We start from the raw sequence: 15,826 nt of genomic DNA, 5'->3' as shown, positions 1-15,826 counted from the left end.
ACGCTGGAATTAGACATGCAGGACCTGGGAATTCAGCAGCTTTCAGTTCCATTAATTTCACCAGTACAACCTTGTAACTAATGCTAATTTCCTTAAACCCCTCATTCTGTAGTTCTGGAAGATTTCAATGTCTTCCTCAAATGGTACCGGAGGTTAATCAAATTGTTACCTGCAATAGTCTTCAGCTGCCTGTTCATCATTATGGGGAGTATATTTTCATCCAGCTGTTGCCAAATCTCCCCAGTAACCTCCAGGGGGAAGCACAGACTTCTGAGATCCAAAAAAAGTGAAGTTTCTCAGTCAGTCAACTCTGAGCCTGTGGGTGAAGGAAACAAATGTCTTGTGTGATACCTACAATTACGAGTGTCTAGCCAAGCCGCCTCCATGTCTTCATCAGATCGATATGTCGGAAAGATGACAAGACCTTTTGGTTCTATCGACCATAATGATTTCTCCAAGCAATATCATCTGAGGGAAACTGAACTGGTGATTCCTATGCCACCACATGCACAAGAAGGGTAATTAATCAGGGTCAATTTGGTTTGGAAATGGATCAGAGCACATGAAAATTCAGTGAGTAGACATTTTGATTTATCATTCCATCTTTATTGGAAGGTGACTCATTAAAAGGTCTTTATTTTGTAGGTGCATGTACTGCAGCAATAAACTAGATCAGTAATATCCACTTGACCCCAATTAAGTTATCAACAAAGCAAGCTCTCTGCTTAAACAGAGCTTGACAATTAATTTTCCAGGTAAATGATGGGTGCGAGACTAGGTTTGTGCCTGCAGTGTTGTCTGATTTTATTTCCTTTACCATTCCAAATCCACCCAGCCGTTAACTTGCAGTGCCCACACTGTCCATTTCTCCCTCATGATGTGTAACTCTGTGACATCATTGCAAGGACACCCTCACACAACAGTGGCAAGATGAAAGCACTGTAAGCTGTTTCAGCTACAATTAACCTTTTCCTTTCTTCAGCAGCACAATTCTGAGAGTGGCCACAGTTCTTCGGGAACGTTGTTGTTGTAAGCTACTCGCTGGAACAAGATGAATAGTGGTGGAGCAAGTGTTAGCATTGAAAACTAGAGGGACGAAAAGACTTGGGCATAACCCGACCACCCACCCCTGACAAAAAAATCTTCTGCAACATTCAAAGCTGAAGAAAAAAAAACTATCCATCATATTTGCACCAAATAAGGCAGAGCAAAGGACAGACAAAGTTAAATTTTACTCTGCCACCACCTGTGGTGTACTTTTAACCATTGTATCTTACTGTCTGTGGAGCTTGTGTGTAAATTGGCTGCTGTGTTTTCTGCATTGTAGTGGCTTCAATATCAGTCTTTCATTAATTGTAAATCACTCCGGGACATTGTGTTCACATTTTCATGCATCTTGGAAATGCCTACCTTTGTTACTTTAAAGGGAACATCATGAAGCATCTATGAATGTTTGTTACCTAATTTTAAATAGAATTGAATTTATACAATGCCCTGTTTTTGTTTTAAAATAATAGCATTGTTTGAGTTATAAATAGCAGAAATGGAATGCAGCTCAAATGGATTGAAAGCCCCATAGAAAGAAAGCTTGAGGAAGTGAGGAGATTAAGGTGTTGTCTGGGCATCTGTGGTGAGCACAATGAGCAACTGCTCTTGTGTTCTTTGATGGAGATTTACATACACCATCTCTCTCTCTCTCTCTCTCTCTCTTTCTCTCTCACGTGTGTGCACACACAAACACACACACAAACTTGCGTAAGTGCACACACACACACACACAGACCTGGACTGGGACTGTTTCTTAAGAAAGAAAACAGCTGAGGCGGAAGATGTTGCCAGCAGGGTTCCACATGCCACATGTTGGTCTAAGCCTGCACTGCATATAATTTCCTCATAGATGAAGGAACATTTGTAGTTTTCAGTCTGTTATGGATTTAGCAGAAGGTCTGAAACTGGTGGCTTGATTAGTGGCGACCAGCCATATGGATTCCTGTGAGGATGCATCAAAGCTACAAAGCAGCAGAGGTTAGGAACTGGCAGTGAGACCCTAATAGAAAACACTTCAGCTAACTCGTCCTGTGGAGGACCACACATCAGTGAAAGTGATTAATGGCCGAGTGTCCAACCAAACATCTAATAGTGTATCTGCAAAACCCGAAGTGAGCCAACTTCCTGCTTCAAACTGCACTCATCATGAAAGCGTGCCTTATTACAAGGAAGGAAGTTTTAAGTTCAGAAATAAAGGAAGTCTGCGATGTGCTATACCACAGCTTGGAGGTGGTGGGGGGGAGGGGTGTGGGGTAGTAAAGCATGTGTGTAATCAACATTAAATAAAGAAAGGAAAGGAAGTGACCATTTAATTTCTCCAAATTATTCATTTGATGACCTTTAAAACATCACATTGACCAAACGCCAGCATGCATTAATCTTAGGACATGATGAGAAAATATACATCCGTCCTCAAATTATACAGAAGTTTCACTGACAGTTCAGTGCCACTTGAGAGTTCTTTTTCTTTTCCCCAACCAACTAACTTTTTCTCTGTATCCAACACCACTCCCCACAATCTTACACCCTCAGAAAGCACACAATCTCTGCCTTAAGGCCTGTACCATCCTAGGCCAGCAGAGAAATGCATCTTCTTCATGCTGGCACAGTCAGTGATTGTACCTTCAGCAAACTCTTCTAGTGTTGACAGTGTTATGGATCAGGCCAGACCCCTCAAAACATTTTAAGAAGGTAGCCCAGACCCTAACTTTCTTTTTGAAGGAGATATTTGAGGAGTGATGCAGCTGGTCAAACCACCACTCAGCTTCAAGCAAAACAGGATTTATTTACATACTACGGTTGAAACACGAACAAAAGAAAATACAATTTAGAATAGCTTAACTTATTCGATACCCTAATTTACTCCATTGTAACTTAACAAAGCTGTTCCAACCCCTGCAGCATCCCATAAACACACCCCTTGGCAAAAGGTAAATTCAGACACAGGTTCTTACAGGCAGGAGAGATTTCAAAGAGACAGTTCAGGCAAGAAACATCTGATAAATCATGGAACCTGTTTTCACTGTAGCTGCTTCTCTAGGTCCCCAGCAGTTTTTTTTTGACTCCCTGCTAAAAACAAACCAAACTAGAAAACTGGCCAGTCCCCTCCCATTGTTCAAAGTAACCATTTCCAGACAAATCAGCACATCTGCCTTTATGATCCTCTTGAAAGAAACCAAGGACAACATAACTTTGTCAAAGGGGCAGTGATTGGGAATGTGGGCATTGATGGTGTGATGTTTGTGGAAAAGTGTTACCTGTTCTCAACTGCTGAGTCAGTGACTGGGACAAACCTGACTCCCACAGAAATCAGAACAGAATAAGTTGGCCATCTGAAATTTAACTTGTATGTCCATCTAACACTGTAACTAGCAAAGTCACTGAGTGTCCAGCAGATTTTGTATAATCATTTATTGCTGAAAACTAACTGCATGGTGAACCATCATGACAGATCCAGTGACAAAGTACGCTTTAAATTCACCATAGGCGCCTCCTGTTTCCCTGTTTTGTCCATGTGTGAAGGAGACAGTCCTCCTTCTCCTGACTCACTTCTCGCCCAGTACTGCAAATGGAGACTTTAATTGTGCTCAGTTGGGTTGATTTAACACAAGGTCTGATGAATCCAGATCACATATCAACCTGAAGCCAAGTCGCTCTGTTCTGGCATTTCTGAATAAGAGCATTAAGTTGTCCTTCTTTGTTGTTCCTCCCTGAGCCAACACCACAACAAACAGATCAGCTGCTCTTTCATCACATCTTTAATGTGTGACAACAGCTACATTCACAGTGATGAACATCTTCACTGCCTTTAATTTGAAAGAAATATCCTGCCAGCCCAAGACAAGGCAAAGCCATCTATGAGTGTGTTCAGGCCGACATTCTTCTGTCTCAGAATCATTCAACTCATTCTGACACCTTTACTGTGCATGCATTGGGTCTCCCAGTTGCCAATAATGTTCACTGCTCTTAAAGAAATTTATTGACCTGGCAGGTTTCTTTGAGAGGGGAGAATATGTTGAATAACAGCAAGTCTTCTTACCCTTTGACTTTTATTGTGCCATAAGAAAATGTTCAGAAGTCGTCAATAGATGTTTGAAGTATCAGGGAGTTGACGGCTTTACTGAATTGGCATGGAAAAGACGTTGAGGCACAGGTCAGATCAGCCAGAATCTTCTTGAATGGCAAGGCAGGTTTGGGGGCTGAATGGCTGACTGCTGTCCTTATTTCTTGCATTCTTACAACAAGATCAAAGCACACAGCCGTAAGGTTTGATTTGAAAATTTGGATCCTTGTTTTCAAATCCATTCATGGTTTCACTCCCCTGAATTACGTAACCTCAAAATTTCTGAAGGCCTCCATTTTTGATCTCTGGAACATCCCAAATTTCAATTGCTCCTCTGTACATTCACCTGCCGATTGTCGAAGTTCTGCAAGTCCCTCTCTAAACCTTTCCACCTTTTTCCTACTCGTTGAAAAATGCTTTTGATATCTTTCTCACCAAACCTTTGGTCATTTGTCCAGCTAACATCCCCTCATGTGGCTCACAGTCAAATTTTGTTTGATAAGTCACAGAGTCAGAGAGATATACAGCATGGAAACAGACCCTTTGGTCCAACTCGTCCATACCAACCGGATATCCTAAAGTAATCTAGTCCCATTTGCCAGCATTTGGCCCATATCCCTCTAACCCCTTCCCATTCATATACCAATCCAGATGCCTTTTCAATATTACCTTCACCATTTCCTCGAGCAGCTCATTCCATACACGTACCACTTTCTGCATGAAAAAGTTGCCCCTCAGGTCCCTTTTAAGTTTTTCCCCTCTCACCGCAAAACTATGGCCTCCAATTGTGGACTCTCCACCCCAGGGAAAAAACTTTGTCTATTTACCTTATCCATGCCCCTCATGATTTTATAAACCTCTATAAGGTCACCCCTCAGCCTCCGACGCTCCAAGGAAAGCAGCCACAGCCTACTGAGTGTCCCTCTATAGCTCAAATCTTCCAACCCCAGCAACATCCTTGTAAATCTTTTCTGAACCCTTTCAGGTTTCACAACATCCTTCTGATAGGAGGGAAACCAGAATTGCACACAATATTCTAAAAATGGCTTAATCAATGTCCTGTTCAGCCTCAACATGACCTCTCAACTCCTGTAGGAGAAAGTGAGGACTGCAGATGCTGGAGATCAGAGCTGAAAATGTGTTGCTGGAAAAGCGCAGCAGGTCAGGCAGCATCCAAGGAGCAGGAGAATCGGCGTTTCGGGCATGAGCCCTTCTTCCTGAGCTCCTTGGATGCTGCCTGACCTGCTGCGCTTTTCCAGCAACACATTTTCAGCTCTCAACTCCTGTACTCAATGTTCTGACCAATAAAGAAAAGTAAACCAAACAACATCTTCACTATCCTAATACCTGTGAACTCCACTTTCAAGCAACTATGAACCTGCACTCCAAGATCTCTTTGTTCAGCAGCACTTCCCAGGACTTTAAAATTAGATATGTAAGTCCTGCCCTGATTTGCTTTTCCAAAATGCACCACTACACATTTATCTAAAGTAAACTCCATCTGCACTCCAAGGTCTCTTTGTTCAGCAACACTCCCTGGGACCTTATCATTAAGTGTCTAAGCCCCGCTAAGATTTACTTTCCCAAAATGCAGCACCTCGCATTTATCTGAATTAAACTCCATCTGCCACTCCTCAGCCCATTCGGTCCATCTGATCAAGATCCCGTTGTAATCTGATGTAACCTTCTTCGCTGTCCACTACATCTCCAACTTTGGTGTCATCTGCAAACTTACTAACTATACCTCCTATGTTCACATCCATATAATTTATATAAATGACGAAAAGCAGTGGACCCAGCACTGATCCTTGTGGCACACTGCTGGTCACAGGTCTCCAGTCTCTGGAAAACACCCTCTACCACCATCCTGTCTTCTATTTTCGAGCCAGTTCTGTATCCAAATGGCTAGTTCTCCTGTATTCCATGTGATCCAACCTTGCTAACCAGTCTACCATGAGGAACCTTGTCAAACGCCTTACTGGGTGTCCACATAGATTATGTCCTGTCCTCATCAATCCTCTTCATCACTTCTTCAAAAAACTCAATCAAGTTTGTGAGACATGATTTCCCATGCACAAAGCCACGTTTACTATCCCTAATCAGTCCTTGCCTTTCCAAATACATGTAAATCCTGTCCCTCAGGATTCCCTCCAATAACTTGTCCATCACCAATGTCAGACTCACCGGTCTGTAGTTCCCTGGCTTGACCTTACCGCCTTTCTTAAATAGTGATACCACGTTAGCCAACCTCCAGTCTTCCAGCACCTTACCTGTAACAATCAATGATCCAAATATCTCAGCAAGAGGTCCAACAATCACCTTCCTAGCTTCCAACAAAGTTCTATGGTACAACTGATCAAGTCCTTGGAATTTATCCACCTTTATGCGTTTTAAGACACCTCGCACCACCTCCTCTGTAATATGGACATTTTTCAAGATGTCACCATCTATTTCCCCACATTCTATATCTTCCATGTCCTTTTCCATAGTAAATATTGATGCAAAATATTCATTTAGTATCTGCCCCATCTCCTGCAGTTCCACAGAAAGGCTGCCTTGCTGATTTTTGAGGGGCCCTATTCTCTCCTTGGTTACCCTATTGTCCTTAATGTTTTATAAAATCCCTTTGGATTTTTCTTAACCCTATTTGCTAAAGCTATCTCATATCCCTTTTTTGCCCTCCTGATTTCCTTCTTAAGTGTACTCCTACTGCCTTGTGTTTTGCTTGTTATACCTTGGGATATTTTCTCATATTAAAGTTGCTGGGAAAATCCAAGTGGTTGTTATCCCAGTAAATTTTGTTCGAACTCTCCTTCAGTTTTGTCCTAGACCCAAGAGGTAATGCAATGTTGGTGTCAAAGATATTCTTTTCTTGATTGAGAGGGCACATTCATTTCTGGTTTCCACTCAATACCAGTGAAGCTAGTTCACTGAGGAACAGAAATGAAAGTGTCAATCCAGAATAGGATTTGAATTCTCCTCTGGCAAATAATGTGATGCCTTGCTGCTGTTCAAAATTTCACAAAATCACACCATGTTGCCAGGACATGAACTGGTAAGAGGACATAACTTGAGGAAAATATTTGACATCATTAAATATCATCTCACGAGTTCATATAATTAATGGCTTGTCCCGAGATTTCACATTTGAATTAGCCCATATAATTTTACAAATGCTCATGGAACATGAAAACTGATTTAGGAGGATCAGAGGCAAGGGGACTCCTGTACACTTCAGTTTCTCTGAGCAGGGGCTGTCTCAGTTAATGGTGGAGTCTCTGTAGAGGAAGAGTGGATCAGTATTTGAAATTATTATTCTGTCGTGCTGTTGTATCCATCTGCCCAGATATTTATTCACACTCATTTCTGGGAGATGGGCGGGGATTGAAGGGGTAGGATCTCTTTGGGTGGGGTTTTGTGTGGATGGGCTGTGAGGAGGATAATTGAGGGGATGGGCTGTTCCTGGTTGGGGACACGGTCTCACCAGGCTCTTCTGCTGTCAGGCTTCCAGCCCAGCCATTGTCAGTGCCGAGTGTGGGTGCACAATCCATGAGTCATCAACATGCACAATGAGACCACTCGGCCCCTTGTGTTAGCATGTTAGCATTTTGTCTTTGCCCATTTGGGTGCTGCCAGACCCCCCATCACCCTTATTTCTGCCTCCTGCCCCTTCACAATGCCTGCTGTTCTCAGCCTCGGAGAGGCGACCCTCCCGACCCCAGTATTCTGCTTTTAACCCTGTCTGACCCTGTGAGGCAGCAGCTGAGCAGTGACATGACTGAGATCAGTCACTGACTGTGTGGGCAATGACACGGTACTCTCCCTCACTGTACTGCTCACTAAACAACACACTGAGATGACTCACAACATGACTTTACCCAAAGAGAAAGTGTGATTACCAACACAGCCTTCAGAGTAGCATTGAAGTGGTTTGTCAGATGTTGGGAGAGCAGTGTTCCTGTTGTTCTGTGGGCTCTGTGTTTGGGGGAGGTGGGAGGAATAGGTCATGGCACAATGGGCAGCAGAACGTGTAAAGTTTCTGAGGAACCACTAGCACTGTGTCGATCCTGCTGCTGCACCCACACACGCACAGAGACACACACACACAGAGACGCACACACACAGACACACACACGCACACACAGAGACACACACCCCCTCTGCCTGATGTGCTTCCATCCAATTTCAAAGCTTCATGGAAGAAGGCAGGACATTTGTTTTCTGTTTCAGCTGCACCAATTTACTGGAACATACCCCAAATACTAAACATTCATAAAACTCATTTAAACTCAAACATTGTCGCATACATTTCTTTTTTATCAGAATGATTTTTATTTTAAATAAGAGAGATGACCGAGTTCTAAATGAGGAAATCTTTTGTTACTAATAATGTTCAATGATCAAGGAAATACGTAACTCCGCAGGACAAGTTGGTCACTGAGTTTTTAACCACAGACTGTTCGATGCTTCTGTGTAATGGAACAGTGCTTCGTGAAAAATTATTCTCGTTCTATTTCTGTCAGTTTTTATTGATTTCTCATTGGTTCTACTGTAGTTGTTCCTTTGATCAAAGATTAGCTGACAAAATTTGCATTAATTTTCATGAGTATTGCTTTAAGCACAGCAGCACCAGCCCGGTTCGGAAAGATAGGGCTCCACCATTATACAGTGGTAATATTGAATTAATATTAAAGAAGGGAAAATTGTATTTATATAATGCCTCTCTGACCCCAAGGACCTTCTCTGGGCGTTTTAGAGTCAGTTAAGTACTTTGTGAAGGGTGGTTGCTGTTGTAATGTTGGAACGTACTGAATATTGTCAAATGGGCAGGCTGGAGATACATTGTTGATGAGGAGATGAATCAAGGGTTACAGAAATCAACCGGATAGTGGATGTGGAGAATGTTGGATCAGTCATGATGGTATTGAATGGTGCAGCAAGCTGGAGGGGCCCAATGGCCTCCTCCTGTTCCTGATTCTTATATTTTGATAGACTAGAAACATTTCAGACACCTTTTCAGGCACAAGCTTATCTTGAATTAGCGCTGAAAATGTGTTGCTGGAAAAGTGCAGCAGGTCAGGCAGCATCCGAGGAACAGGAGAATCGACGGTTCGGGCATAAGCGCTTCTTCAGGAAGGGCTTGAATTATCTTGAATTAGCAAGGTTAAAGTCTCCTTTGGTAGTATAACGTCAAAAACTCAGACTGACAAGTATTGGTTTGCCTGAATTGCATTCACTCCAGTTGCATTTGCAAATGGTGGAGTCTACAAAATAAACCAGCAGTCACCAACCCTTTTAGTTTCAATGTGGCAGTGAGGAGTAGATAGTATGCAGGAAGTTGCCCCCTTGGGCTCAGCACTCTGCACACTGGCTCACTTGGGAGCCAGCTCAGCAACATTTCCACTGCCTTCCCCTAGACCCAGGCCCGAGGAGGGATGACCTGGGCACCCAGGAGCAACTCAGTCTGACAGTGTCCCTCAAAATGTCAAAACATCAACTGGACAGTACCTCAACTTTACTGTGACAGCAACTGGCAGAGCCAATCATGGCCACCAAACACAACCTGCCAGAATAGAGCTCCTCCTTTGAAAGTTTGATCTTAGATAAAGTATTCAGTTAATCAAAATACAGGTGATGTGTGGAGGGAATGTCAGAGGGGTGGTGGGGAGGCAGTTGATAGAATTTTTAATTTTAAAAAATTCTGGTTATTTAACAATCAGCAGATATCACTTGAACTGAGATCAAGCATTACATTTAAGTTATCCAAAGGCTTTAGCTCCATTCTTCAAATCGAGTTTTTCATTTCTGAACTTCAGTCAGCAGGCATGTATGAATGTTGATGACCATGATATGGTTTGGCAACACAAGAAACAAAATCCAACTTTTACACTGTCTTCATGTTTTTGTTTTCTCTAATGCTGCATTAGCTGTGCTATCCAACAATTACAGTCAATACACACCAGTGTGTATAGGTGTCCCAGGAAATGACTGGGAGATGGTGAAACTGGAACTTGTTGCAGACAGAAGAAATGCCCAGCCTGCGCTAACATTTCTTTATGCACTCATGGGATAAAGGTGTCACTAACTGTGGGTGTTTATTGCCCATCCCTAATTGCCCAAAGGGCAGTTAAGAGTTAACCACATTGCTGTGAATCGGGAATCACATGTAGGCCAGACCTGGTAAGGATGGCAGTTTCCTTCCCCAAGTGAACCAGGGAGATTTTTCTGATGATGATTTCATGGTCAACATTGCACACTTTTTGTTCCAGAAATTTATTGGAGTCAAATTCCACCATCTGCCATGGCAGGGTTTGAACCCGGTCCCAAGGACATAATTGAGTCTCTGGATTAACTGTCCAGCAATAAAATGACTGGACCATTGCAACACTCCCCTCCCCACCCCTGCATCCTGAAGGAAGTGACCCCCCCCTCATCCTGATTCTGCCTTCTGCCAACTCTTCACCCTCAGTGTCAGTTACAGTGCTCTGCAGACCTGGTATATGGTGTGGGAGTGCACTCTCTGGATCACTGAGAGGAGCTTGCACACTGTACAAGAACATCCTTGTCATACCGAGGAGAAATTGAAACTTAGAGTGACAAGTTGGAAGCAGTATGAGAGACTACATGCTGATATAACCAGGACTCAGTGTTCAGTGTAATTCTGTTCCAAGATGCAGTTGGTTACCATTGTTAGCAGCACCATCACCAAAAGGGATGAGATTGAGGTCTGCACAATGTTTCTACGGTCGATCAGTTTCACTTTCACCAGATGACCTTGGAAAAGAGGCTGTTCAGGCAATGTCATCCTGCTATGAGTTGGCGCTGCCATCACCACTGGACACAGATCTCTCCATGTCATCGGACGTGGGAGCAGGGAGAGGCCATTCGGCCCCCTGAGCTAGAACCGCCATTCAATACGGTCACAGTCTGAGTGCCACTATGCTGTTCCTCTACCCATTACCCTTGAATTAGAACTTTGAACAGTAAAGGAATTAAGGGTTATGATGAGACGACGGGTAAGTGGATTTGAGTCCATGAAAATATCAGCCATGATCTTATTGCATGGCGGAGCAGGCTCGAGTGGCCAGACGGCCAACTCTGATTCTTCGTTCTTATGTTCTTCTGACTCTGTTGACTTTTGAAAATCTGTAGAAGTCAACCTTGAATTGATTCAATGGCCTAGTCTCCACTGCTGTTTTGGCAAGTGTTCCACAGACTGACAACTCTCTGAAAGCAAAAATTCTCCAAATATTTCCCTTCATCCTAGTTTTGCCCAGCACCCACCTTGTCAGAACCTCTCATGATCTTGCATGTATGAAAAAGGTCCCAAGCACTGAGGATGTCACCTAGCCAGGGGACGAAACGTTTGCAACAAAAACTTCCAGCTCGGCGAACAGAACCACAGCAACGAGCACCCGAGCTACAAATCTTCTCACAAACTTTGAAAAGGTCACCTGTCATTCTTCTAATCTCCCATGGGTTTAGGCCCATCGTGCTCAATCTTTCCTCTTCAGACACCAATTAGGTGAGTGAACCTGTTCGGAATCTTCTGCTTCCTTTGGTGACCGTGAGTCTAAGATACCATGACCACCATGGTGGTGACCCCCAGGGTTAGCTCACTAGGAGAAATGATCCCAGCGCAGCTGACCAAGCTGTCAGTCCTGGAACTGTACTGCATCTTCCAGTGAAGCCCTTGTCTGTGCTCCCGCTACAAGTTCATAACAAATACAGTAACCACAAATGAAATGGCAGCACACTGAGGCGCTTTTGTATTTGCAGACACCCTCTGAAAAATGCAAGCTATTGAAACTTGCCATACTGTATTGTTACAAATGAAAGCAGTAGCTTGAGATGTTAATAGGAATTCCATCTGCAGTACCTCTTGCTGTCTGGAACAGCAAAGACTTATCACAGTACATTATTTGTGGCAGATTTGGTCACTGCTTTTGCATCAGAGAAGTTGGAAAGATGAAGTAGTGCTGCAGGAAGTTGTGTAAAGTCAGTCCTGCTATCGTCCCATTGATAGTTGTTAATAATGTGATGGTACCTGTGATGTGGTCATCAAGCGGTTGAAGTTTTTATTTTTCTGTCTTACTATTTAAAGTCATCAAGACCTCACTTCCTTTTTCCATTAATAGTTTTAGAAACTACCCTAGCACCAGACATGTGTGTCGAGTCAAGTGTGTCAAGTCACTGCCTGTAACGTCAACTTTGGTTCTTCATTGCTGAGTGACAGTGACCCTGTGACATTCATCAAAGTTGGTCACTTATGCTTTAGGGATAGCTTTGCAGAAGATATGTTTGTGCTTTTCACACAAAGCTGGAATGCCACGTCAATGACAAAAATCAAAAAAAAAGTCAGCAGGTTTGACAGCATCTGTGGAGAGACAGCAGAGTTAACGTTTCCGGTCCACTGACCCATCTTCTGAATGTTAGTCATATCAATGGTTTGTTCACTGTTTAGTTAAAATATACAGCATTATTTAACAAAGTACAGAGAAAGAAAAAAGGGCTCTTGTGGTGCAGTGGTAGTGCCCCTCCTTCAGACCTAGGAGGCAGGGTTCAAGTCTCACCTGCTCCAGAGGTGTGTAATAACATCTTGGAACAGGTTGATCAGAAACTTTCTTTCTAAAGAGAAACTTTCAAAGGAGCGGGACACAGATTGAAGTGTCAAGGCAGCTCAGGCATTCGGTGGACCCCCTTCTGAACGGACCTTCCATCTGATGAAATTCCACATTGGCCTTGGACTCCTCAACCTCACAAGTGCCCCACAATTTGAGCCACCTTGTGGAAATTCCCTCAGTGCTGTTCTCCTCTGGTGAAGATGTGTACAGATCAGGCTGCTGCTGTTCACCCATTGTTTCCTTACCCTCGACAAGCATTCAGACATAGTCATGGTCTTCAGACCTAACAGCCTGAGGTGCTGGGGTTACCTGGTGAGACAGCCCAGGTGGGAGGGTCCTCTTCATTCCCATCAGGGCTTTGGCTCCCAGGACGTAGCACACAGCAGTGTTGTGCAATCGGCAATTAAAGATAAAGCCGGAGGAACCTGTGTGTACACAGGGTACATTAGGCAACAACCCCAGCTCAATTTTCTGAGGGCGGTGGTTTTTGATTGTACTTGTTCCTGTGACATTCCTAACCTTTGGTGACTGGGTGCAGAGGCTGGGTCCAGCACTGGGAGTCGGGTCCAGCACTGGGTGTCTGGTCCAGGTGGTTTTCGGCAGCTCCAGACAGTCGGTCATCGATGAGCTTCTCAGCCTGCCTGCCTCTCTTCTGCAGTTATGCCCATGCCCCGATGTGCTTGCACAGTTAGAATACTGAGTCCATTGTTAGGTGGATGGAATTTAGTTCAGATAAATGCGAGGTGCTGCATTTTGGGAAAGCAAATCTTAGCAGGACTTATACACTTAATGGTAAGGTCCTTGGGAGTGTTGCTGAACAAAGAGACTTGGAGTGCAGGTTCATAGCTCCTTGAAAGTGGAGTCGCAGGTAGATAGGATAGTGAAGAAGGCGTTTGGTATGCTTTCTTTATTGGTCAGAGTATTGGTCAGGAGTTGGAAGGTCATGTTGCGGCTGTACAGGACATTGGTTCGGCCACTGTTGGAATATTGCGTGCAGTTCTGGTCTCCTGCCTATCGGAAAGATGTTGTGGAACTTGAAAGAGTTCAGAAAAGATTTGCAAGGATGTTGCCAGGGTTGGAGGATTTGAGCTACAGGGAGAGGCTGAACAGGCTGGGGCTGTTTTCCTTGGAGCATCGGAGACTGAGGGGTGACCTTGTCGAGGTTTATAACATCATGAGGGGAATGGATAGGGTAAATAGACAGAGTCTTTTCCCTGGGGTGGGGGAATCCTGAACTAGAGAGCATAGATTTACGGTGAGAGGGGTGAGAGAGACCTAAGGAGCAACCTTTTCACACAGAGGGTGGTGTTTGTATGGAATGAGCTGCCAGAGGATGTGGTGGAGGCTGGTACAATTGCAACATTCAAGAGGCATATGGATGGGTATATGAATAGGAAGGGTTTGGAGGGATATGGGCCGGGTGCTGACAGGTGGGACTAGATTGGGTTGGTATATCTGTTCGGCATGGACAGGTTGGACCAAAGGGTCTGTTTCTGTGCTGTACATCTCTATGACTCTAGGCCTACAGGCTTTCTGCAAGCAGTGAACACCACAGGGCCTGGAATGTATGATATTTTGATCTAAATTTGTACAGGTTCCATCAAAGGGGCTGTCAACTTGTTATTTATTGACTTTAGTCAATCTATTTTAAAAAGAATTTAAAGGAAGGTTGGGGTTGGGGGAAGGGAGCAGATAGGAAACAGGTTTATGGAATTCTGCATTCTGGAAATAAAGCCTTTGTCAAGGTATGCATTACAGCCCACTTTCATCCTTCACAAGCTGTTTGGGCAACCTTCTCGAATTGCCCCTGAAGTCTTGAGAAAATGAAGATTCACCTCGAGCACAACTCAGTTCATTGACATGACGTCTCAATGGCTGGTGAAATTGGCCCAGTTCAGAGCTCCAAGATATTTGTCTCCTGAGGATGGGGCTGATGTTTTCTGGCAGGAAATGGTACGCACTTGGTATCGTCACTTTTCAAGGCTTCTTGAGCAGCCACTGAGTCAACTAGTCTGTGTAAAGAAACTTCAAAAGGTTTGAAATGATGCAGTGAGGATGGATCATCGATCAATAGCAAATGTGAAATGGCAAATCTCTCTAATTCCTGGTAACCTCTGTGCTAGAATGCCAGAGTCAAACCAAGGGATGAAAACCATTCACAAACATACTGTGAGAAAACAAGTGGTACTTGCCACAAGTACGTACCAGAAACTACAGATTGGCTGCCTCCACTCATTTAAACTGATGGGAAATCCAGATCCATGGTGCATTGATTCTTCAATCAGCTTAGCTCCAAGACCTGCTCTGTGCTGGGAACATCTAAACTAACCAGTCCCCATTCCTGGCTCATGCACTCAGCAATTCTAGCTAAGGGTGGCCCCAAACACTGCAGCCTCACTCTCTGCCAGCTTTGCTAATGTGCGGGAATAGTTGGAGATGTGTGTCTCGTGAAGATTTCACTTCACTCTGAGAAGCCTCAAATCTGTTCTTTGCCTTATGGAACTTGGACACGTGACTTGAAATGGAAGGATCACAATTCCTGAGAAACCATGTGTTGATGTATATATATGTTTTTTTAAACTTTTAGAGATCATATTCCACAAGTGTACCAATGGGATAGATATGTCAGTGTGCTGTTAAACTGTGGGAACATGTCCAGGAAAATCAGCAACATTGAGACCTCTCAATAGCCTCTCCCATTGTTACTTTCTCCTGATCATTATGTCATTAACCAACTTGCATTTGTTGCATTTATCAACTGACTTTCAGAATCCCATGTTACCCCAAAGTGCTCAAGGGCGGTTTTTGAAGTGTAGTCACTGTCATTGGGGAGATATATTGCTCCGTTGGCTCATTCACGAATCAGATTAATGTAGGATCTGATGCCCGCTCAGGCTGAGCTCGACTCAGATTCTGCCTGTATGGCATTAATCATCCAGGATCTGCCAACCTGGGCACAGAAAGCTCCCAAAAACAGCAGTGGGATCATGACCAGATAATCTGTCCTCTTCAGGCCATCAGTCTTACAGTCACCATGCTCACTAGTCATTCCCTTGGTGGCATTGATCACAAACCCAGCTGACTCCTGATA

General features: G+C 43.8%; 1 protein-coding gene and 1 long non-coding RNA gene across 3 annotated transcripts in view; one reads left to right on the top strand and one right to left on the bottom strand.

Annotated features, from left to right (window-relative positions):
- pebp4 (phosphatidylethanolamine binding protein 4) overlaps window positions 1-15,826 on the top strand; it is a 553,891-nt gene that overhangs the window by 505,176 nt on the left and 32,889 nt on the right. Inside the window, exon 7 of one of the 2 annotated variants that reach the window (XM_087984380.1) lies at window positions 983-2,229. The exons of the other annotated variant lie outside the window; for it this stretch is intronic. Coding sequence (XP_087840506.1) covers window positions 983-996 — 14 coding nt within the window. The 3' untranslated portion in view covers window positions 997-2,229. Of the gene's footprint in view, window positions 1-982; window positions 2,230-15,826 lie in introns of those variants that run through there. 2 annotated transcript variants of the gene reach the window in all.
- Window positions 1-15,826, bottom strand: part of LOC148135686 (uncharacterized) — a 50,332-nt gene that overhangs the window by 23,939 nt on the left and 10,567 nt on the right. The window contains exon 2 of the long non-coding RNA XR_015754877.1: window positions 170-316. This is a non-coding gene — a long non-coding RNA (uncharacterized LOC148135686). The remainder of the gene's footprint in view (window positions 1-169; window positions 317-15,826) is intronic.

The sequence above is a fragment of the Chiloscyllium plagiosum genome, unplaced genomic scaffold, assembly GCF_037043375.1.
Source record: "Chiloscyllium plagiosum isolate Xiang-an unplaced genomic scaffold, Cpla_swu_hap1 HiC_scaffold_48, whole genome shotgun sequence".
Classification (NCBI taxonomy): domain Eukaryota; kingdom Metazoa; phylum Chordata; class Chondrichthyes; order Orectolobiformes; family Hemiscylliidae; genus Chiloscyllium; species Chiloscyllium plagiosum.
This window is presented reverse-complemented; position numbering and strand designations above follow the sequence as displayed.